The sequence below is a fragment of the Monodelphis domestica genome, chromosome 4 (genome assembly GCF_027887165.1).
Source record: "Monodelphis domestica isolate mMonDom1 chromosome 4, mMonDom1.pri, whole genome shotgun sequence".
NCBI lineage: Eukaryota > Metazoa > Chordata > Mammalia > Didelphimorphia > Didelphidae > Monodelphis > Monodelphis domestica.
In genome coordinates, this window is record NC_077230.1 from 358027285 (window position 1) to 358051204 (window position 23920).

Genomic DNA, 23920 nt, shown 5'->3' on the forward strand with positions numbered 1-23920 from the left:
ATGTATGCCCAGAGCGGCGGCGCGGCAAAGCGAAAGGCGGGGCTAGGCCGAGGCCGGGCTCCGAGGCGGGTGTGGCTGGGCTGGCGGTGGAGGCAGCTGCTTCCCGGAGCCGGCGGCGACAGAGACTGTACCTGGCGCCTGGAGCACCGGTAAGGAGTTCTGCTGACCTGGACTCTTCGTTGGGGGTGGGCGGGGCCATAAGCCCATTTTATGGAGTTGGAAACTGAGACCAGAAGGTGGAAGAGAGCCGCCCAAATCTGTTCTTGCTCCCCGGGCCTGAAGAGAGGGCGGAGCCCTGGGTCTAGTCCCCGTGCTGCCGCCCGGGAGTTTTGTGATCCCGGGCGGGTCTCGACCCTCCCTGGGCTCCGGACCCCTCTACTGTCCACCGAGACCCCGGGCAGTCTGCAGCCGATGGTTTCCCCGCTCCTCCCCGCCCCGCCTGCCTGGGAGGAGGGGATTGGGGTGGGAGAAGAGGTATATCCACTCCCGGGCCTGGCCCTGCTGTTTTTTGGCTTCTGTTTTTGCTGCTGGTGGGCTTCCTCCTCCCCCGAATATGGATGAAGTAGTGGTTTTTCCTGTGTGGGTACTGCCCACGCAGAGAGCTTAGCTTCTTAGTTAACTGTTGGGTGAGTTGCTGTGGCAGAAGAGAATTTATCCCCTGGGGGCAAACTTCTTGTGTGGAACCTCCTTGCCTTAACCCGGCGGACCTCCATCGACCGACACTCCGAGTCTTGCTCCGCTGGCGGAGCCCGGGAGGACTTGGAGGAGAGTTTTAGGGTTTAGCTTTGCACGGGTGGTGGGGGGGGGGGGGGGTAGGGGGAGACATATAAAAGTGTTCCCTCTGGAGCTCACAAGCTTTCTTTACCTCGAATCCAGGTTCTTATAGTTGGAAGGGGGGCTGGCAGAAAAGGGGGAATGTCTGTGTGGAGGATGAGGAGGGGGAAGGAGAATTATCAACCAGTATGCAATATCCAAGAGAAGGGTGACTAACCAGTTCGTGGTTCTCTGTAACATTCACTCTCTCCATCTGCTGCTGGGGGAGGGGGGGGGTGAACAAGGAAGATGATCCACAGCATAGAGTAGAGGACTTAGGTGAGGGGGATAACCAACCTGGACAGAATGTGGGAGGAAAGATTAGGAGGATAACTAGCCCTTCTCTTTTGGGGTGAACCCTGATAACTTTTGCCCATGTTGATTAGTGTCTTTCTCCTTGTGTTCTTGATGTGTAGGGCCCCAAGGAGCTGCCGTCATGGATGATATTTTCACCCAGTGTCGAGAGGGCAATGCTGTGGCTGTGCGTTTGTGGCTGGACAACACAGAAAATGACTTGAATCAAGGGTGAGGTGATTTGAGGAGAAAGCAGGAGAGGTGTAGGTGGGCAGGGCAAGGCTCAAGGAAACCTTGTCATAATAATGGGTATCTAGTCCTCAGCCCTTTTGTCTCTTTGCCTGTGTGTAGGTTCTAGCTTCTGTGACCATACCATCTCCTAAGTCTGGGGCATAAGGAGGGGACTGATGATGTTAGATGGAGTTTTTTGTTCTGCAGAAAAAAGAGATAGGACAGCCACAAGTGGGCTATAGAGTACAGACACTGGAGGTAGAGTATGTTTGGTAAGAACATTGGGATAGAGTTTTGGAACCTGGGTTCCTAATACAGCTAAATAAGCTAAGGGTCCTAATTTTGCTGGGTGGGTAAGGGAGATGAGCCCCCTGTATGTAGGACTTTGAAAAGCAGAATATGAATGTGCTAGGGAATTCAGAAGAGATCATATACATATCAGTGGACTAGGTGTTCATGTCTAAGATCTTATAGCTATGATTCGATATATCCCTTTTGGCCAGAATTACTATAGTGCTAAATTAGTACAAATGGATTTCAGTATAGCTCATGACAATTTCTCTTGCTGTCTATAAGATACCAAATTGTGAATGAGAGGCTGGGAGAAATGTCGTTGTCAGCTTGGAGGCAAGCCTCCAGTAGAATGACCTAGCATGTCTTTGACTTATGCTGCTTGACATTTTCATCACTGATTTGAGTAGATGCCCAGGTAGCATGTCTATCCTATTTGCAGATGACAACTGCAAACTAGAAGTGGTAGCTAGAACCCTAGACAACAGAGTCAGGATCCAAAATCATCCTTTGCGGCTCTGTTTGGCCAAATCTAATATGATGAAATTTCATAGGAATCATCAAGCATCTAGTCTTGATTTTTGACTAAAAATTGCACAAGTATGGGATTGTGAATGGGCAACTAAACAATCCCTTTGGACAAAATCTGTAGGTTTTATTGGATTACCTGTCAAATGTGTGTTAATGTGACAATGAAGCCAAAAATGCTAATGGCTTCCCAGGTTTCCTTCAGAGACATTCATTCAACATACATTGTATTAAGTAGTTTACCCTGTGCCAAGCAGTGACTGTACAGTGATAAAAATCAAACAATCCCTCCTTTCAAGGAGCTTATGTTCTGGGGGGAAGAGAGGGGGAGGAACTACAACATATATACATGCTAATCCAAAGTAAATATAAAAGTTACTGACACCAATAACTAGAGAGTAATCAAGAAAAGCTTCTTTTACCCAGTAGCACTTGAGCTAAGCCTGAAAAGAAGCCAGGAGTTCTAGGAGGCCTAGGTGAGGAGGAAGTTCATCTCAGTACTGAGAAGACAAACCTATGTGCAAAGTCAGGAGATCATATGCCAAATTTAGAGAATAAAAAACAGTATAGTTTGCCTGAAAATAAAGTACTCAAGGGAGAGTAATAGGAAATCAGACTGGATAGACTGGAACATCATTGACAAGGATTTTAATAACCAATTAAAGAGTTTTATATAGTAGAGATGACAGAATCACTAAGGCTTCTTGAGCAAAGGAGTGATAGAATCACACCACAGTTTTAGAAATAAGGTTTGGCAGCTGTGGAATGAAAGAGGACCTAAAGGAGGAGGATGGTTGTGTGAATGGAAAGAAGGGGTCAATTGTGAGAGATTTTGTGGATGTAGAATCTATTGTAGATGAGGGAGAGAGAAGAATCAAGAACAATTCCAGAATGTTTGAACTAAATGACTAAGAGTATGGTAGATCCTGAACAGAAATAAGTCAGAGTAAATGAGTTTGGGGGGAGAGAGAGTTCCATTTTGGACATGTTTAGGTTGAGATTCCTATGGAACATCTTAGAAGTATCTAATAAATGGTTGGTGATGTAGGATTGAATTTAACTCAGGAGAGAGTTTAAGCCTGGATATAATGATCTTGGAATCATCTGCATAAAGATGATAATTGAACATGTGAGACATGATGATGCCACCAAGAAAGGATCTAGAGAAAGAAAAGAGGGTCAAAGCCAAAGCCATGGGGAATAAGTTGAGGTTAGGCAGCCAAACCTGGGTGATGATTCAGCAAAGGAGACTGAGAAATAATGGCACTACATACTGGCACAGAACCAAGAGAGAAATGTCAAGAAACTAGAGAGGAGAAAATATAAAGGAGGAAGGAGGTGGTCAGCAGCATCATTTTTTGAGTGATCAAAGATGATGACTGCAGAAGGACCACTGAATTGAGTAAGAGATTTCTAGTAACTTTGGAGAGAACATTTTCAGTCTAGTTGTGGGATCAGAAGCCAATTTGGAATGAGTTGAAGAAAGAAATTAGAGGAAATGAGTATAGATGGCTTTTTAATTTAGTGTTTTATGATGAAAAGGAGGAAAAAGAAATGATTGCTCAAGCCAGTGCCATAGCTGAATGTTTATTTAGGTAAGGAGAGTTTTTGTAGATACTTGGAAAGAATGAACCAGATAGGAAGAGATTAAAGAGTAGAGATAGGGTAATGGGGGGGGGGGGGGTTGGAGGATAGAGAAAGAACAAACTAGAAGGTTAACCTAGAACAAAAGGATGAATAGGGGATGGTGTTAAGGGGTTTCCAAGTTGTAGAACAAGGGGAAATGATGGAACTCACACAAATGACCTCATTTTCTCAGAGACTAGGTCACCAGCTGGGGAAATAGAGGACTTAAGGAAAATAAATTTGGAGCAGAGCAAAAAGAAGTTAAGTAGAGTCAGTTAGACCCAATTGGGATAATATAAAAAATTAATATTAAGCAGCCGTTACAGGACTTCTTCCTTAACCATTCAGCAGCACAATGATTAGAAGTTCACTTTGATAAATTAAAGGCACAGAGAATATAGGATAGGGTGAGATAGAGGAATTTCAGTGTTCTGAATTATAGAAGTGAATTTTATTGGGTGATGATGAGATCAAGGGTATGACCTTGCAGATTGATGAATAGGGAAGCTGAGCCTGGTCCTCTGCCTTAGTCTAGTTGGACCATATCTTGAATACTTGTAGGGTTTGTCTGGGTAGGTGAGAGGTTTGGAAAAGTGGTCTTGTGAAAAAGAGATTAAGTTTAATGTAAGGAAAAGCAATTAGAGTTGCTTAGAATATGCAACAGGAAGTGGTAAGTTCTTTATCTTTGACATTGTGAAGCCCAAGCTAAAAAGCTGGTTGTTTAGGCTCTTTTAAAGATATGGATAGGCTGCCACTCTTAGAACCTCCAGGTTCATTAACTTGTATTTGTAGTTGCAAGAAGCTGGGGGGGGGGGGGGGGGGGCTGGACTTCCTGAGAAACTTACTAACCCCAGCCTTTGCTTCCCCCCCACCCCCCCAAAAGACCGAAACCCATTAGTCCCAACCACACCTCTCCTCTACATACTGGCCAGTCCCCAGGCCTTCCAGAGCCCTTGCTCCACCCCAGGCCTGCCTCCTCACTCTGTTTGGGTAGCCTTCCTAAGCCCAGACCTTGTGGGAATTTCCTTTTATGGCCATTTGACCAGAGGCCCACTGCTGGAGGCAGGCCCCACCCCCATCAGCTTCAGACTTCCCCTCAGTCCCTAGAGTTTTGTCAGAACTGGCAGGATTCTCCAGTTCTAGTGACAATGGCCCTTTTTCTAGCCAACAGATCCCGATATCCGATTTCTGCTAGTTTTCTGTTCTGTCACTAAACTTCATCCCCATTTAAAGAAACCCTCATATTTATGCAGAATTTTAGTTTCACAAAGTGTTTTTCTGTGTGCAAATCATTATCTTCCCCATATTATACATTTTATACAGTAAACAGGCTCGGGTTAGATGACTTGTCCAGGGTTATATATTCCAGTGTCAGCAAGAAATGGACATTTTATCACTCTAGGCCAATTTTCCATTGTCACACCATAATTATCCCATCCCTCAACCCCTGACTCTGCTGTGACCTTAAATCAATGAACTTCTGTGCCCTTTCATCTGGAGCAAGGGAATGATTCAACTTCTACAATCCACTTCACAGGGTAGGAGCTCAAAGGACTTCAGAAAGCTGAAGAGCTCAAAGCACTTCAGAAAGCTGAAGACTATAGAAATCTGAGTTTATGATCTTTTTTTCACCTTCTAGGGATGACCATGGTTTCTCTCCTTTACACTGGGCCTGCCGTGAAGGCCGAACAGCAGTGGTTGAAATGCTGATCATGAGAGGGGCCCGAATCAATGTAATGAACAGGGGTGATGATACCCCCCTCCACCTAGCAGCCAGCCATGGGCACCGGGACATTGTGCAGAAAGTAAGCAGTCTTTCTCCTCTCTTTCCTTTTATCATCTAGATGACATGTATTTTTTTTAAACCCTTACCTTCCGTCTTGGAGTCAATACTGTATATTGGTTCTAAGGCAGAAGAGTGGTAAGGGGTAGGTAATAGGGGTTAAGTGACTTACAGGTTCACACAGCTGGGACATGTCTGAGTCCACATTTGAACCCAGGACCTCCCATCTCTGGGCCTGGCTCTCAATCCACTGAGCCACCCAGCTGCCCCCTAGACATGTATTGTTAGCAGTTCTCAACCTCTCAATTTGTAGCAATGAGAATACATAATGCATATGAGGTATTTACATTCCGAATCATAACTGTAGCAAAATTACAGTTTTGAAGTAGCCACCAAAATAATTTTTTGGTTTGGGGTCACCAAAACATGAGGAACTGTATTTCGGGGGTCACGGCATTAGAAAGGTTGAGAATCACTGGTTTAGAGGGATGGGAGAAAAGGAAAGAGTAGGAATACTGGGTTTGGCGTTGGCACAGCTACCTGCCAGTACATAAAAATTAAGAACTCCCTCTCATTATTCAGATGACAGATGTCCCTTTTCTTTATTCCCAGTTGCTTCAATATAAGGCTGACATAAATGCGGTGAACGAGCATGGGAATGTTCCCCTTCATTATGCCTGCTTCTGGGGTCAGGATCAAGTGGCAGAGGTGAGTGCTCCTCCAGTCCTTTTTCTGGGAACCAGATATCTAATCTCCAAATGGAGTTATAGGAGAAAGCAAACTCTTAGATTGCCATTTATAGAGGCAGGAATGGCCCACTATGGTCACTCCTTCCTTCCCTTCCCCAGGACCTTGTAGCTGGTGGAGCACTTGTCAGCATTTGTAACAAGTATGGGGAGATGCCAGTGGACAAGGCCAAAGCCCCACTTCGAGAGAGCCTGCGAGGTGAGCCTCAAGTCCTCTAACCCCCAAGAGCTTCCTCTCTATGATATTCTATATTGGGGGAGGGAGATTCAGGTTCAGTTTTCCTAATCACCATGGGACTGTGCCATTCATTACTTTTCTCAGAACGGGCAGAGAAACTGGGCCAGCCAATGGGCCGTATCCCATACAAAGACACATTCTGGAAAGGGACGACACGCACACGGCCCCGTGAGTTTGCAATAGCTAATTCTTTTATACCCAACTCTTACTTACATGCCTCCCATAACATTTTACTTCTTGGTGGACAACCCTGAAAACACTTCCACTGTCAAAAGCCTTCTCCATACCTCCCTCAAATCCATTATCCTCTAAGGGGTTGCCCCTGGACACCTCCCCCCACTCCTATTTCCCTTCAGGGAACAGACCCTCCATACATCCCCGTCTAACGCCCCACTCCTCTCAGGGAACGGCACCCTGAATAAACACTCAGGCATCGACTTCAAGCAGCTCAACCTGGTGGTGAAACTCAACGAGAACCAGTCAGGAGAGGTGACCTGTAGATCCTTAAGAACCCCCTAGTTCCAAGCCCAGATCCCCTAACTGCCTTTGCCTTGGCCTCCTAACCCTGTCCTGCCTACCCTAAACCTCCCAGCCATGCCAGTAATCCTTAGTGTATCACTCTCGCCCCTCTAATCATTCCTCTACTTAGCTCACTATATAGTGGGGGGGGGGGGGGGGGAGCACTGATTTTGAAGAGAACCTGGGTTTGAGTCCAGCTTTGCTACTTATTATTTGCTGTATGAGTAAGTTTCTTGATCTCTCTAGGTCTTAGTTTTATCCGTAAAGTCAAAGGGGTTAGATTAGGTGATATGAGGTCCCGTCCAGCTCCAAATTCTGTTGTTTTATCCTACCTGGACCCAATCCCTAATCTGATCCTGCCTGTCCCAACCCAGCTGTGGAAGGGTCGATGGCAGGGGAATGATATCGTCATCAAGATGTTGAAGATCCGTGACTGGAGTACAAGGAAGAGCAGAGACTTTAATGAGGAGTATCCCAAGCTAAGGTGGGGAACTTGGGTACATGGGGAGGTTGAGGATCTTAAAAGGACAGAGCAGCATGCAAGTTCTGTCTTATCTTTACAGGATCTTCTCCCACCCTAATGTGCTGCCTGTGTTGGGAGCCTGCCAAGCACCCCCTGCCCCTCACCCTGTTCTCATCACCCACTGGATGCCTTATGGCTCCCTCTACAATGTACTTCATGAAGGGACCAGTGAGTTGTGTCTTCATGCCCAGAAAAGGCTGGGACTAGTTTTTGGACATCAGAGGGTGGGGGAAGGAATAGAAGCCTTAAAACAACTCTGGCCTAAGGCAGAAGGGCTCCTGGGATTACACATAGGATAACTCCTTCCCCCTTCTCTGCACTTTCTTTCCCCTAGATTTTGTTGTTGATCAGACCCAAGCTGTCAAGTTTGCTCTGGACATGGCACGGGGCATGGCTTTCCTGCATACACTAGAGCCCCTCATACCTCGGCATGCCCTCAACAGCCGAAGTGTCATGGTGAGGCTCGAGTCTGGAATGCACCCAAGGTGGCTAATCCAACTGTCACTTGAACAGATCCCCGCTACAACCAGCCTTCTTTCCCCCACAGATTGATGAGGATATGACTGCCCGTATCAGCATGGCTGATGTGAAATTCTCCTTCCAGTGTCCAGGGCGCATGTATGCCCCTGCCTGGGTGGCTCCTGAGGGTAGGGAATGATGAAGGCAGAAAAGAGATTTGTTTGGGGGGGAGGGGGAGGGCAGAGAAACAATCAGTTTTCATCTCAATCCTCTCCCCTGACCCAGCCCTGCAGAAGAAGCCAGAGGAAATTAATCGTCGTTCTGCAGACATGTGGAGTTTTGCAGTACTGTTGTGGGAACTAGTGACAAGAGAAGTACCATTTGCCGACCTCTCCAACATGGAAATTGGCATGAAGGTCTGAAGGATACAGGGGACATATGGGGGTTGGGGGAAGGGTGGAGTCAGCTTTAAGGGTTGAAGAGGGGTCCTGAACCTGGGGATTCTTGCTTGTAGGTTGCCCTGGAAGGCCTTCGGCCCACTATTCCTCCAGGTATCTCCCCACATGTGTGTAAACTCATGAAGATCTGCATGAATGAAGACCCAGCCAAGAGGCCCAAGTTTGATATGATTGTGCCCATCCTGGAAAAGATGCAGGACAAATAGAGCCTTATGGGGATGATGAAAGGGGAACCTATACCCCTTCCCATCAGCAGCAGAACCCAGGGCCTTTCCCTCCCCTGGCAACGGTACAGCCAATTCAGCCCCACCCAGCTTCAGGGGCTACTCCCTCCTCCCCCAGCCCATCTGTCAACCTTGGAGGTGGGGTGGGAGTAGGCTCAGCTTTGTCTCACACCATGCCAAGCCCCACCACTGTCTCCCCAATGTGGGAGGAGCAGCCGCCTGCCTCAGTCACAATAAAGGTTTATTATGAAAACAGGCTGGTGTGGGGGTGGGTGGAGAGGCAAGAAATGGGACAAATTTGTACAAACCCACACATCCCGGCCAGCCGGGGAAGAGGTGGGCTTAGGTGAAATAATGTGGCTTCTTGACATTAATGCCATACTCGCTGAGTGCAGGGGTCAGGTCTTCCATGGTCAGGGTATACTTGCGGTCCTAGGAAAGAAAATTGAAAAAGCCAGTGTGAGCCAGGGAGCTAGTCTTGGTTTTTGCACTAACATTAACATATCCTGGGGCAAGTCACTTAACCAATTTGGACTGAGTTTCTGTGTATATAAAATGGGGCTCATAATCCCTGCAGCTTTCACATGACTAAGGAGGCTCTATCAGTTAGTTTTTTTAAGTTCGTTTATCACACCACCAGCCTAGGACTAATATACTCACTTTGCTCTTGCTCCTGGAACTGCCTGAGGCTGTGCCCTTCATCTTGCAGTGCTGTAGGGCATCATTGGCAATGTCAGAGATAAACTTCTGGGCTGCCAGGGAGATGAGCCGGACACTGGGAAGGTAGAAGGAGTTGGCATGTGGAGATAAAACTAGCCCTCCCTCTAAAAGAAGATTGTACTTGATATAAAAGAAGGAGCCAGAGATGCCCACTAGATGTTGGGCACTGGTTTTCCTATCCCAAATCACTTACATTCTGGGATCAGAAGCTTCAAAACCAGCACGATTCAGGTAGTAGCCAGTAACAGCATCTGGAATCTGAGAATGCAACAAATCTTTAATCATCAAACATACTATTATCAGGCATTATGCTAGGCACTTGGGATATGCAGACAAAAACAAAATTACTCCCCACTTGAAAGAGTTTATGATCTAAGGGAGGGATGTATGCACAGATACACATATCTACAGATTTTTTTAAAAAAGACATTTTTGGGAGCAGTGGGATAATAATCAGGAAAAGTTTCATGTAGAAGGTATTGCGTGTAAAATGAACCTTAAAGGAAACTATCGATTCTGGGAGAACCTGGCTTTGCTATATATAGGTAATGGCCCATTTGAAATGTAGAGGAAGACAATTTTTGCTCTGGTCATCAAATACGGTATAGGCAGAAATGCTATTCTAGCTAAATAAAAATTAACTGGCAAGTGGCAGAATGATAATACATACGGTAGGTGTGTAGTCTTCCAACTGCATGAGAAAGTCCACCAGGGGTGTACTAGACACAACAGGCTTGACCTCTCCATTGGCAGCACCAGGTAGCACATAAACTCCATTAGACATGGCACCTTCGGGAGGGGCCGTACCCCCAGCTGCAGATACTGGGACTAGCCAAGGACAGAGAACAGGAATTTCAAATGTAGATTGGGGGTTGGAGGGATTTGGAAAGGCCGGCATGGAGTCCAAATGTAGGCCCTGCTACCACCTAACGATGTGGTCTGGGTAGATGCCCAAGCCCTTAAAGCTCGGTCCTCTCCAGCTCCTCACCCTCTATTCCCTTGTTCCCACTGCCCCACCCACCCCGCCTCTGGAAGATCTTTCAGAGACTCAAGGGCTCCAAGACACCTCGGTCGCTATCCACTCAGTCCCCTCTGAGCAAGCATCTCTTCTACGACGGCTCGTGGTCATCCAGCTTCCCTTTGTGGACCCCCAGGGAGGGGAATCCCTCCATCCTAGGGCAGTTTTGCTTCTGTCTGGACGATTTTTCAAGATGCCGATGCCTCAAGCTGTGCCTCCCACGTGAGAGCCCCAGTTCCCTCCAGAGCTCCTCATCCCGTACGGGCCCTGGTTCGCTCCCCCCGCGCTCCCTGCTCACCCGAGGCCCGGCGGTCGGATGTGTCCCCCCGGCCAGGGCCGGCGCCTCCTGCGGGACTGGCCTTGCTTTCGGCTGGGGTGGGAGCGGGAGCCGGTGCTGGGGTCGGGGCTGGAGCAGGGGTTGGGGTGGGAGCCGGGGCCGGGCCCGGCGGGGCAGGGGCAGGGGCCGGGACCGCCTCGGGGTCCGCGCCGCTGCCACTCATGGCGCCGGGCAGGAGGCGGGGAACGGGGAAGGGACCCGGGGCTGAGAACTAGGAGGACAGAGCCGCTTCCGCTTCCGCTCACGGTTTTTCCGCTCCCTTCAAGAGATTTCCGCCTACTTCCGGCTCAAGCCACACCCTCCCATCCCACCCGCGCAATATCGACGCTGTAACCACTGGCCTGTTCTAGTTTCCCACTAGCTCTTACTAGGCGCGTCTCTCTTTTCGCTCCGCCCACCCAGAGCATAGAGAGGCCTGAGGCTAGAGGGTTCATTAAAAAAAAAAAAAGTCTGGATTGCTATGGAAACCATACAGTTTGCATTCAGTTGACGGAACTTTTCTAGGTGCTTCAATTCCTCTGAGGATTGAGAGCCCGGCTTGAGCCTTCCCCTCATATCCCTTTGGGATACCAGACCACCGCAAGGCCCCAAGGGTGCTGTTTCGAGTCCGAGTTCGTACTTACTGGGTAGAGGACTGTGTAATTAACCTCAGCGGGCCTTGGTTTGGGCTAGATGACCTCCTCTTAGGCCTCTTGCTGCAGTAAGCCAATGACTGAACTCTGGGAGAAGGGAGGTCCGTCAGCATTTCCCTCCTCCTTTCACAGCCGAAGACGCTTAGAAGTTCATAGCCTTTGGAGTCTGAAAGGACTATAGATGAATTGGGGATCCCTAGCCCTAGGAATTCCCCTTCCAAATATAATGTTCAATCTCGTGCCCTTAACTGGTATGTGCTCTGCCAGTCTGTGTGTTAAAAAAATTTTTAAATGACAAATGGCTGCTAAATTCATTTTAAATTTATTGATCATCTACATTTTTACAAAACGGTAACACGTGTATGTTAGACATTCGTTCAGTAGGCAGAAATTTCCAATTCCCTCTACTTTAGTCATCTCTCCAAGAACCTTTTACCTTCTTTAAACTCACTGGCTTGCCCACCCAATTATTACACCTCTATCTGGGCAATGTGCCCCCTCCATCTTTGCTTTTTCTTTCATGGATTTCTCAGTAGATCTCTTTTTAAGTGGCCAAACTTCCTATCTTCTAGAGGTGGCTTTCTACCTCTGAAGTTAGAGGCATTTTTTTCTCCCTCATTTATGCCTGGGTGTGACATTTTCCCTGAGAATATCTTCTCCTCAGACCTAGTCCTTATTTCCCCTCACACACTGACTGAAGCAGCTTCCTTCAGTAGTTGTGAGTACCTCTTCCCTGGAGGTCTTCCAGTGAAAACTGGAAGCAGTGGAAAAGTGGACTTGCAATCAGGAGAAATGGCTCTAATCCCAGTTCCAACATTAACTAGCTATTTGACCTAGAAAAACCAAGTTCTGTTTAAGTCTATTTGTAAAATACTACTACCTACCTTACAGTGTTATTGTAAAGTGCTGTAAAATTGTGAATTATTTAAGATGGATGACTTGTCACAGATGATGTAGAGACTTAAAGATTCTAATGCTCTTGTCACATAAGTGGATATTATAATTAGCTATATTTGTCTAATTCCATTATTATCCCTATACAGCTAGGGATCATCTCTCATTTAAACTTGTATATTGTTCTTGCTAGTATACTTCCCTCCAGTGCTCTAGGGTTCTGCACAGATAATAAAAATTCCAAATTATATACTATTCACAGGGAGAAAGATGATTGCATTGGTGACACTCATTCCATTTCCTTGCAACCAAGCCTAGCTCCAGGTTGCCCTAGTCAAAAGTTTTCTAAAAGCAAGATAAAAGATTCACAGCATCTAATGCCTTCCCCATTTATGCTCTTTTCTTTCCTGAGGTTACAAGCAATAAAAATTTATTTGATGGTCTCAAGGACTCATTCTGACCCAGCAAATGGCAAGGAAGTAAGGATCAGCAACCACTGATCTACCCTGTAATGTCATCATGGGAATGAGTTAAATGAAAGGGAGGTTCTAGAGTGAATGGATCTTAACTCACATCCCTGAGAGTTTGATGGGACATAGGGTCTTATCTGACAGAGTGCCTTTATGATAGCATGTTTTGGTAAGTATATGCTAGAGTACATATATGACTTTGAGAAGGACTTGGGCAAATCCTTTCCCCTTTTTAAGTCTCAATTTTCTTCTCTGAAATAAGACAACTGAGTCTTTCAGATATTTAACTAATTAACCCTTAGGGTATTAGGTCCATGGGTCAGGGCCCATAGCCTTGGTCTCTGAAAACTAGAGAAACCATGTCCCCCTCTGGCTCTCAAGCAACTCAGAAGGTGGGAGGGAACAAGAACATGGGCTTTATTTTTGTACAAATAGACAGTGGTTAGCAGAGTGTAAGTGTAAATGAGGGAAAGGGAACACTCAATGGATGAGGATATCTATTCTGCCTCTGATTAAAGCAGATTTGGCTTCAACAGTTTTGCAGGGGATATTGAAGAAATAGGAACTATTAGGGGGGAGAATTAAGTCCTGAAAATACTGGGTGAGGAAGTTATAGGATTATTGTTGCAGAAGGCAATCACTGGTGTCAATAGTAAGGATGAGAGATTGGAAAATGACAACTGTGTCTGGGGGCAAGGTTAAAAAAATACAACAGCAGGGTAGGGTCAGGGGGTCATACAGGGTGTCATCTTTCCAGAACAAGGTAAGGTCAAGTTTCAAGGGTCTAGCAGTGCTTTCAACAGGGCAGGGTAGTTGGGAGTTCCCCAACCTGTGACTGGATCCCAGCCAGTCTTGGAACAAAAGCCTCGACCCCCTACTACATCATCTAAGCAAGCCAGATGGCAGCCTTGAGTCACCTGTGGGTAAAAGGGAAGGGGTCAGATCTTAGGATCCATCCAAAACTCCTAAATGCCTAACAACCGTCCCATATTCCCTACAAACATTAGCTTTTCTGCCTCACCCATTTCCAACTTCACTTTTATCCTTCTTTCCTCCTCTAAAAAAAAAAATACTCACATCAAATAGGCCACTGCCCTGCATTGAATAGAGTCGAGGATTGAGAAAGCCAAGAGGGGGGCGACCATTCAGAAGTCGATGCTCATTCACTAGGGACAGGAGCCCCCCAAATACAGGGGTTGATGCCTGTGGAAGGGGAAAGGATACATGTGACCTAGAGAATAAGGAGCAGGGGGAAAGTAATATGCCTTTCTACTTGGCAGGATGAATAGTAGGGAAAGTGTGTGACCTAAAGAAAAAAAGCATGTCATAGGATTAGCAATCAGGGGACAGAGAAGGCCATGGGATCTCAGTGAGGTACCGGACACTTACAGGGTAAGAATTGGGATAGGGGAAGGTTTGGAGAAAGACAGAGACTAAGGGTCTCACCGAAGTGCCAGACACCCAGGGGATGGGCATGTGGTTGCTAACCACCCAGTAGCCATCAGATAGTGCAGCCACATCAGGATAGGCCCGGCCACTTGCATTGTAGTATTGGGATGGAGGCAGGTGGGTGGAAGAGCCCAAAAAGTGGGACACAGCTTCATCCTGAAGAGGAAGAAGGAAGAGTTGTGTGAACCCTAGAGGCCAGCCTCTCTCTCCCAGGCCCAGATCAAATTATCTCTCCGACCAGGAATACCAGGAAGGGACATGTCCTTCCTCAGGGTTTAGGAATGTGCTCTCCTGGGGCCTAGGAGGGGCTACTTCACTCTCCCACCTGGTACTGAGGCCTTGGGAAGATGTTACTGAAGCCACCACCACTGATGTAGTCCACGATCTCCTCTGTAACCTTGAAGGGATTCTGGAAGGAGGTCCCACCCACTGTTGTAACGTAGGGGCTATAGACAGAGGGCACAGGATTAGCATTTGGGGACTGGGTCAGCAGAAGCACTCAGGGCCCCAAGGTTAGCCAGTCCCACCAGTCCCAAGCCATAGGTTAGTCATAGGGGTCTCAAAAGTCACCATTAAGAATGTGTTACAGGGGGCAGCTGGCTAGCTCAGTGGATTGAGAGCCAGACCTAGGTTAAAATCTGGCCTCAGACACTTCCCAGCTGTGTGACCCTGGGCAAGTCACTTGACCCCCATTGCCTAGCCCTTACCACTCTTCTGCCTTGGAGCCAATACACAGTATTGACTCCAAGATGGAAGGTAAGGGTTTAAAAAAAAAAAAGGAGAATGTGTTACAGTTTGAAGCTTTAGGCTTGGGAGAGAAGTAGCTAAATGAAGAGGGAAGGAAAGTCACTGTTACCTGGAAGCTGGGAAGCTGGGACGGAATGTGTGGCCCTTTGGGCCTGAGAAACACCCGGCACCACTGTCCCCTGATAGAAGGAACAGGAATAGGTCAGGGATCGGTCTCTGAAGTCAGGAGTTTTGAGAAGGGAGGAAAAATGAGGGATTCCCTAAAGAAGAGACTTGAAGACAGGGAGCTTAGGGAAAAGGACTGAAAGGTCATGTATGGGGTTGGTATTGGATGGGAAATCCTGGCTTGGGGTAGGAAGCTCCTACAGGAAGAGATCAGGGTTAGGAATCCATTGTCCTGGATCATAGTTAATGGGTCTGGGGTGCAGGGGGAAGGGTCTTCTCTCAGGAAGAGAGGTCTTGAGAATAGTACCAGAAGCGAAGAGCAGAGTGAGGCCTCGAGCAGCAGCCTTCATGAGCTCAGCGTTGACACGGTTGAGGTAGGCGGCACTGAGTGAGTCCTCGTCATCCCCATAGCTCACGGTATGTACCAAAGGTAATGAAGACTCGTTGCTGAGCAGGAGAAGCCACTGCAAGAAAGGCTCCTGGGCCTCATGCCTGCCTGGAGGTCAGGGATACTCTGGTCACCTTCCCCTCTACGCCACGTCGGGAAGCCAGATATAGAGGGTCACCTTTTTCTCCCCTAACCCCACCCTGGGGGGCCAACCACACGGGTTACCTTTCATGCCCCAAAGAAGGAAGGTTTCCTTAGGGTTGGAGGGGTTTCTGGAAGAAATCTCTTTAATCTTTTTTGGAGGGTTCTTAGGACTCTCAGGTTTTGGATCTCCAGGAGAGGGAGGAATTTGAGAATGCTCGGGTTTGGGGGGTTCTTGGGAGGAGGGGCATACCAGGGCTGCTGTACACCCAGGTGGAGATGTTGGCTCCAGCACTCATGAGGTACTGCACATCCAGACTGGCTTCCAGGCCAGCTCGGCCATGCCCCTGCTGCCCAACGACTCGGCTGACAGAAACTTTGTGAGGGAAGCTTTTCCCAAAGAGCTTCATGAACTCTTCCAGGTCAGCGTCATGGAAGTATTGCTCCAGGAACTAGAGGGAAAAGGGGGACCGAACAATAGGGGGGAAAGGTCAGGCTCAGCCTGATGACATAAGGAGAAAGAGGTCAGTTTCTCTTCTCAATGGAGTGGGTATTCTATGTCATAGAGGAGGAAGGGCTTCACCTGGGCACAGGCCTGGCTGTTGTTGGAAGACCCAGAGCCCACATCTTGTGCGGTTAGATTGTATCTCTCACGAATCACAGATGGAGTGACCCCCAGGTGCAGGCCCAGGGAGTCCTCTACATCCAGCTTTGGCCCCGGCCGTTGCTGTAGGGAAGAAGCTTGAGGGAACCGGTGAAGACCACCCACTATGTAATGGAAGAAAAAGGAATGAGTTTCTAGGCAGGACCTTATTTCCCTCCCTTCCCAATTTGCAGTCTCCCTCAAACCATTTACCAAAATCCACATGGGCAGCCAGGGCCCCAGGGAGGCTGTATGGACGTGGGGACCTCACAACACGGCCTCCCCCCAGTCTCCCAACAAAGCGATGGAACTCTGCCCCAGGAAGGAGCTGCTCTGCTTGCCTGGGGGCCAGAAGTCATAGAGCCGAGAGTCAGAGATTATTAGAAGCAGGAGTGCGAGGGAGAATCTTTTTAGCCCCTTATCCCTCCTTCATCCCAGGCTCCCACTCACTGGACAGTCATCTGGCAGGTAAGGAAGTCCTCTGTGATCACTGTTTGGCAATCTTGGGCTCCAGCTGCTAGAAGCCATTTATGTACAGTGCTAAGAGTGAGTGCGGATGGTCGGACCAGTGCAGCAACATCTTCCAGAGTCAGGTACTTCCCTGGTGGGAAGAGGGGCAGAGTGGGTTGAAAGAACCCATTGTCATTTTTCAGTAAATCTCTTTGGAGGCTAGCTCTAGCTTTCAAGTGAGAACACTGAGGTTTGAAAGTGTCCAGGCTCCTGGAGGAAGCAAGCTTATCACAGACCTCCTTGTTGGGCCGATAATTTTGACGATTTCCATTCATTAAGCTTTGCCAACACAATTTTTAAAAAAAAATCCCTTCTGGGAGCAGCTGGGTAGCTCAGTGGATTGAGAGCCAGGCCTAGAGATGGGAGGTCCTGGGTTCAAATCTGCCTCAGACACTTCCCAGCTGTGGGACCCTGGGCAAGTCATTTATCTCCCATTGCCTAGCCCTTACCACTCTTCTGCCTTGGAACCAATACACAGTATTGATTCCAAGATGGAAGGTAAGGATTAAAAAAAAAATCCCTTCTGTCTTATAATCAAGCAAAGCTCTCTTTTTAAAAATTCTTTACCTTCTGTCTTAGAATTGATATTAAATATAGGTTCACACAGGGTCACACAGCTAGGAAGTCTCTGAATTCAGGACTTCCCTACTCCACACTTGGCACTGTACTCCCTGAGCCACCTAGCTGCCCCATCAAGGCAATTCTTTTTTAGGCCCCCTACAGATATTTGGGCACCAAATCCAGTGTACTTTCCATGATACCACAGTCTCATCCAGCCAAGCCCAACGATGGGATCATGCACATTTTTGTGCCTTTGCTCACGATGTGCTTTTTTCTGGGATTTGTAACTATCCTTTCTCATACCCTCAAATTGCTAGCTGTCAAAATCCTACCCATTCTTTATCTCAAATACCACCTCCTTCACAAAGTTTTCACTCCACCAGAGTATGAAAATGTGGGACTGGTCCTCGCAGAGGCTGGATGCATAAGCTTGGAAATCAGCTGCATATAGGGAGAACACATCATTTAAGAGGCTGGTCAGAGGGTTTAAAATAAAGGAAGGAGTGGTCCAGAGAGACAGGTAAAGAACCAAGGGCCAAGTTTCACTAAAACCAAAGGAGCAGGGGATTATCCAGGAGAAAAGTCTGTTTACCAGATTCAAAGACTTCATCAGTCAACAAAGACTCAAAGGAAAGACTGAAATAAGCCCATAGGTTTAGTAATTAAGTCTTCAGAAGCGTGGTGTAAGGTGTGTGGGAGGGTGGGTGAGGGAGTAGCTGAGAACCCGAAAGAAGGGTTAATTAATACAGAGCCTGCACTACCGGCGGGGCCCTTCTTCCACTCCATATAATCACCCCCAGGGCACTGGAGAGCTTTCCTGCGCCCGCCAATGGCACTTCGCATCGTCCCCACCTCCCCCAACACCCACCGTAACGGGGAGAGCCAGGGTCCGATACATCCTGCACCAGTTGTTGCAGTTGTTGCAGGTTCTGCTGTTTCAGGGCGAAAGTCAGGCTCAGCAATTCATTCGGACCCACACGGCCAAGGGACACCCAGCCCGGCGGCGGCCTGGGGGAGGGGGAAGGGCGAGTGAAAGTGTGGCTCCCCTTCGGATTTAGAGGTTGGCTTTAGACTGGATTTAGACACCGGGGCTGGCGTGATGTGAGAAAGGAACCTACGGTTGTTGGGGTTCGGGGCTCCAAAAGACCTGGCAGTCAGGGATTCGAACCAAGGACTATGGGGGAAGGGGAGGAGGGAGAAGGCAGTGGAAGAGCTCTAGAAGGGCTGATGGGGGCAATTCTAGGGGTGAATGAAGGGTTGGAGCTTGGGAAAAAGCTATTGCTGGCTGGGAGAAGAAGGGGTCAGGCACTCGCGGTAATAACAATTAATTATCCCTAAAGCACTTTCCTCAAACCAGCCACTAGAAAGAAAGAAGCTGGTCGTCTAAGAGCTGGTCTCGGGGGACCAGGGGGAGTAGGGAGGCTGGACGAAGCTAGGGGTGGGCACTCACAGGAAAAGCTGATCGGGTTCCGGGCCGAGGCCTCGGGCACAGGCACACAAGGCGACGAGCAGCAGGAGGAAGGGCCCGGGCACGCTGCGGAACAGGGGAGTTGGTGGAGTGAGTGGGGTTGGGGGTATGGAGAGGGGCGATCCTCCCTACCCCCTGACCCAGCCCGGTCCCTGGCCCCATTCTCACCAAACCTCCAGCCCCATGACCGGCACCTGAGAACTGGATGAACCTCCCACCTTCTCAGCCCCGCCTGGAGTAGACACCTCCCCAGAAGGGGGGCGGGACTAGGGGGACCCCGCCCCTCCCTACAAACACCCGCCAACCCCGTGCCTCGGCTGGTCTCCACAAATAGCAACAAATAGCACCCACCCCCACCCTCCGTGCGTACACTATCCTCCCCTCCCCCCAGCTCTGCACGCGCACCGACAGGCACAACACCCCCCAAACAAAGGGAGGCAGCTCCAGGTACAAACGTCTCTTTATTAAGGCTCCGGAGTGAGAGTATTTGGCACTTTGGGTCTGGGTCCGAGGGCAGCTGGCGCTCCCCCCACCCAATAAATAAGGGTCCGGGGCCTTGGGAGGGGGAATTCTGGGAGCTGCTGGGCCCCCAGGGCAGAGATCTCACAGTCTTACCCCGGCAGAGTCTTCCCCTCTCTGAGCCCCCAGGACAGAACTCCTTCTCTGAGCCCCTTTCAGGTCGGAATGAACCTTCAGCCCCCGACCAAGGCGAGGGCAGCGCTCCTACTCTCGATGACCCTTCCAGGAAAGGGTCCCCTCGTAGTACCTCTTCCCTGGAGAGGCCGCCCCATCCCGCCCGCACTTCTGAGCCCTCCTTTTCACCTGCCCCAGAACTTCGGACCCCGGGAGACCCAGCCTGCCCTGCGCTTTCCTCTCTGGGGTCCGGGAGACCACAGAGCTCCAAGAAGCAGGACGGGGAGTGGAAGGACAGTGGGGATGCTGGCAGGACCCGGGGCCAAGGGAAGAGGGCCATCAGGGGCAGATGGTCGGAAGTCTATTGCCCTGCTCAGTTCTGGGGTGTGGAGTATGGTAGGATGGGAAAAGCAGCCCAGAGCTGGTTGTGGCGGATGTCAGCCAGGCAGAGGAAGGGAAGGGAAGGGCCTTTGGAGATCCCTAGGTGAAGCCCAGTGCCGCCCCTGGGCCAGTTCTGAGAGGGGAGAGGATGGTGGCCCGGTTTTGGGAAGGATTTTGAAGGCTTTCTGGTAGGAAGAGACTCCAGGCCAGTGGGAGGGAGGGGTGTCTGACCATTTGGGAAGAGGTTAGTGACCAGGTGAAGGCTGGGCAGATTCCTGGCCGAGGATGCCTGGTGCCAGATCTCAGGGAGTTGGAGGACAGATCTGGGGACTGCGTGTCTGTGTCGGGCTTCAGAGTGAGCAGGAGAGGTCTAAGAGAAGGGGGTGGTCACGAAGGTTACATACTGGCATAAACTTTGGGCTCTGGGGGGTATATAGGATAGGCCCAGGTCTGGAGAAGAAAGGTGGCCCCGGGGGGACCTGGGATGTGCATATACTGATTCCTGGACACCTGGGGATGGAGGCTGGGCCTCTGTATATGCTGGGCCTCGAGAGCTGTATACACTAGGGCCGATGGGCAGGGTGGATATAGGCTGGGCCCTGGGCCCCAAGGGATATATATGCCGAGCCCTGGGGGGATCTAGGCTGGGCCTGGTAGGGCCCCTCTGTCAGGGTTGTGACTGCATTGTTGTCTAGGATGGGGTACCTCTGGGGAGCCAGGCATTGTCCCCGCCAGGGGGAAATCAGTGGACCCTGGAGTAGTTCTTTGCCCCAACCTAGGGATGGGATGAGATGGAAGAGGCCTCTAGGAGGCCTGTGTCCTTTTGCCTCTGCAGGGGCCCTGGGAGCTTTCCAGTCTAGATATGGAGCTCTGCTTCATCAGGAGCCTCCAGGCCAGGTTCTGCACTCAGGGCTGAGGCAGAGGGTCCTTGTGCCACCCCAAAGGGGGAGACAACAGGGGAGCGGGCGGCCAGCGGTGACAGCGAAGGGGAAAAACTGGGGGACATGGCAGCGGAGGAGAGCGATCCCTCGTGGCTAATGGGGGAGCGGTGGGTGGGCAGGAAGGGACCCCGGACTCCTGGGCCTGAAGAGGAGCTAGCTGGCTTAGGGGGTACAGACTTGGCCCCGGGATGGGCCACAGCGGTAATGAGGGGGGGTGGGTCAATGCGGGGTGCAGGCGGGCAAGGCCGTGCCTCGTCCTTGAGCCGGGCAATCTCAGTGAAGACGCTGGCCAGTGGCTGGAATTGGGGACACCAGCTCAGCAGGTAGTCCCAGTTGTAGCTGCCCCGGAGCTCCTCTTCACCAGCCACGATAGCTGTTAGTGCCCCTGCTACACAGGGTTTGCCATCCGCAGGGAAGCCATAGTCTCCAGGGGGGGCAGGACTCAGACCACAGCCCCCGAGGAAGGCCCCAGCAGTGCTGGCGGCTGGTGGACCCTCCTCACGATAGAGCCCCGGACCAGGGCCCGGAAGCAGCAGCCCAGCCTTCCGGCCCTTGTACCAGGTATCGGGCGGAGGAGGCTCGCAGGACGTGTCGCTCAGACCGTCGGCATCGGCGTCCTGTTGGATGCCAGAGTCGGGGCCTCGGGCAGCCAACGAAGAAGCAACGCTGGCCACTCTGGGGAACTCATTGATCATCCGGATCTCGTCATCTTCGGCCGCCTCTGCGGAACCACGCCCGCTGGAGTGGGAAGGGTCCAGGGAGCCACCACGGGGGTAGGGGCCCCCCGTGCTGGGCCCCCCATATCCAGGCAGCGTCTGGTGGTAAAGGTGTTCGGAGTGCGGCGGGCTGGGGGCATCCCGGGCCGGTTTTTGCAAGGAGCTGGTGCTCAGGGGGGTCGGTGGAAGAGTGGGCATGGGGGCTGCCTCCCCCTTGTGAGCACGGGCCCGCACCAGCCCCAACACCAAGGCTGCTAGTGCCAGCACCACCACCACACCCAGGGAGGCTGCCACAGCTCCCACTAGCAATAGGTTGAGGTCCGGGGCCAAGCCTAACGCCGTGTGGGTTATGTCCACAGTCACAGGTACTGCAGCACTCCGGGCTCCAGGCAAGGGCCCCCGGGCCACCACCTCCAGCTGTAATTCACGGGGTGCCTCCCGCCGCGCTCGGCCTCCTCCGCCAGCTTCGCTGGACCCCGCGCCCGGTGCCTGGCTGTCTACCCGAAGGTACAGAGCGCCTGTAGTCTGGTTGATCCCAAAATATGGGGAGGGAGCAGAAAGAGAGTACAAGATCACGCCATCGGCGCCTCCATCCTCATCTGTGGCCCGGACGTGGCCCAGACTGTGGCCCCGACGGGCACCCTCGGGCACCTGGAAGTGGAACGAAGGCGCCAGGAAGACGGGATCGTACTCGTCCTCACCAGTTACCAGGACAGACAGGGTGACGGAGGCTGAGAGGTTCCCCGCGTCTGCTGCACCCACAAGCAAGCGGAAGCTACGCGTGTGCTCATAGTCAAAAGGCACCCGTGCCCGCAGCTCCCCTGAGGAGCCATTCAACGCAAACATGTCCCAGTGTTTGGCTCCCAGGCCTGGCCCTAATCCCGGCTCCAGCAGCGAGTAGTGGAGCCGCCCAAAGGCTCCAGTGTCTTTGTCAAGGGCATGCAGGGTGGTGACCAGGGTTCCTGGAGGCTGGTTCTCGGGCAGGCTGGCGCTCAGGGTAAGCAGGGGAAAGGCAGGCCCGTGCTCATTGACGTCTTGTACTTCCACGGTAACCGGCACCAGGGCAAAGTGGGCTCCGGGGGGGTCGGCCGCCTTGACCACCAGTTGATGCTGCGCCTGGGCCTCTCGGTCCAGCTGCCGGGCCAACCGGAGGACGCCTGAACCTTCATCTAGCTCAAAGAGGCGGGCAGGGTCCCCGGAGCTGATGGTGAAGCGCACCAGCCCGTGGGGGCCAGGATCAGGATCAGAGGCTACGACACGCACCAGCTCCGTGCCCACAGGGGTGTCCTCCGGCACAGCCACACGGTAATGGGGCTGGGCAAACACGGGGGGATTGTCGTTGACGTCTTGTACAGTGATGACAACAAGGACAGTGGTGCTTCGTGGAGGCGTCCCCCTGTCCGCTGCACATACCGTTAGGTTATACTCAGTGACGCTCTCAAAGTCCAGTGGCTCAAGCAACACGAGATAGCCCAGGGCCTGTGGGCCAGAGCCACCTTCTGCCAAGTGCCTTTCCAGCTGGAAGGCATGTCCGCGGTTGCCACTGATGATGGTATAGTCCAATGAGGCGTGGAGTCGGCTTTGGTCAGCATCTGTAGCTTCTAGGACTAAAACTGTGGAGCCTGGGGGCAAGTCCTCGGCAACGACGATGTGGTAGTGGGGCTGGACAAAGCTTGGAGTGTAGTCATTCTCATCCAGAAGCTGAATATGCACTATGGCCTGCGCTGTCCTTCCTGGGATGCCATGATCTCGGGCTTCCAGCACCATGTCCATTGTGCCCAAGCCTCCTGGACTCAGGGAGGCTGCCTCCATCATGAACAGGGTCCCTGAAGTGGAGGAAATGGGGATTAGTGGGAGGAAGGGGAAATAGGTGGGGGCAACCTAGATCAGGAACGGAGGGCGGCCAGTGGAAGTATTAGTGGGAGGTAGGGGAAAACAGGTGTTAAAACCCCAGATTGGGGGTGAAGGGAGGCCAGTGATCAGGACACAGCTAGGGGGAAGGACATGGGTGAGGGAGAAACAGATTGAAAAGATGAGGGTGAGGGGTGAAGGCTGGAAGCCAACAAGGGCACAAACAATGTTGTCGTTATTAATGTTATATTCCCAGTAGACTGAGTTCCACAAGGGTGGGAATCGACTTTGTATCATCCCTAATATACACAATAGTTGCTTAGTGCTTTATGAATGAATGCATGCATGAATGAATGAATGAATGAATGAATGAATGAATGAAAAAAATGGGGCACGGGTGGGGGCAGCTAAGTGGCTCAGTGAATTGAGAGCCAGGTCTAGAGACAGGAGGTCCTGGGTTCAAATCTGGATTCAGACACTCCTAGCTCTGTGACTCTAGGCAAATCACTTAATCCTCATCAC

At 50.7% G+C, this 23920-nt stretch overlaps 4 protein-coding genes across 4 annotated transcripts in view; 1 reads left to right on the forward strand and 3 right to left on the reverse strand.

Annotated features, from left to right (window-relative positions):
• Positions 1–8: 8 nt before the first annotated feature.
• ILK (integrin linked kinase) lies at positions 9–8986 on the forward strand. Its single transcript, XM_056795114.1, has 13 exons — positions 9–149; positions 1230–1338; positions 5423–5588; positions 6179–6274; positions 6415–6511; positions 6635–6718; positions 6954–7039; positions 7444–7553; positions 7633–7760; positions 7927–8048; positions 8140–8239; positions 8337–8467; positions 8566–8986. Exons 2-13 carry the CDS (start codon positions 1250–1252, stop codon positions 8713–8715), a joined length of 1359 nt encoding a protein of 452 aa, XP_056651092.1. The 5' UTR covers positions 9–149; positions 1230–1249; the 3' UTR covers positions 8716–8986.
• Positions 7509–11057, reverse strand: TAF10 (TATA-box binding protein associated factor 10). Its single transcript, XM_007492743.3, has 6 exons — positions 10770–11057; positions 10124–10281; positions 9647–9711; positions 9394–9508; positions 9042–9165; positions 7509–8691 (listed from the first exon to the last, which is right to left on the reverse strand). Exons 1-5 carry the CDS (start codon positions 10969–10971, stop codon positions 9076–9078), a joined length of 630 nt encoding a protein of 209 aa, XP_007492805.1. The 5' UTR covers positions 10972–11057; the 3' UTR covers positions 7509–8691; positions 9042–9075.
• Positions 11058–11746: 689 nt separating this feature from the next.
• TPP1 (tripeptidyl peptidase 1) lies at positions 11747–19206 on the reverse strand. The gene is made up of 13 exons (XM_016422478.2): positions 19045–19206; positions 18859–18942; positions 18277–18416; positions 16788–16938; positions 16551–16678; positions 16278–16462; positions 15948–16146; positions 15473–15661; positions 15110–15179; positions 14579–14699; positions 14251–14409; positions 13882–14007; positions 11747–13721 (listed from the first exon to the last, which is right to left on the reverse strand). The coding sequence occupies exons 1-13, from the start codon at positions 19059–19061 to the stop codon at positions 13581–13583; spliced, it is 1710 nt and encodes a 569-aa protein (XP_016277964.1). The 5' UTR covers positions 19062–19206; the 3' UTR covers positions 11747–13580.
• A 112-nt stretch (positions 19207–19318) lies between these two features.
• The window catches only part of DCHS1 (dachsous cadherin-related 1), an 80530-nt gene continuing 75928 nt past the window's right edge, over positions 19319–23920 (reverse strand). The window contains exon 21 of the mRNA XM_056795115.1: positions 19319–23373. Within this exon, the coding sequence (XP_056651093.1) occupies positions 20747–23373 (2627 nt within the window). The 3' untranslated portion in view covers positions 19319–20746. The remainder of the gene's footprint in view (positions 23374–23920) is intronic.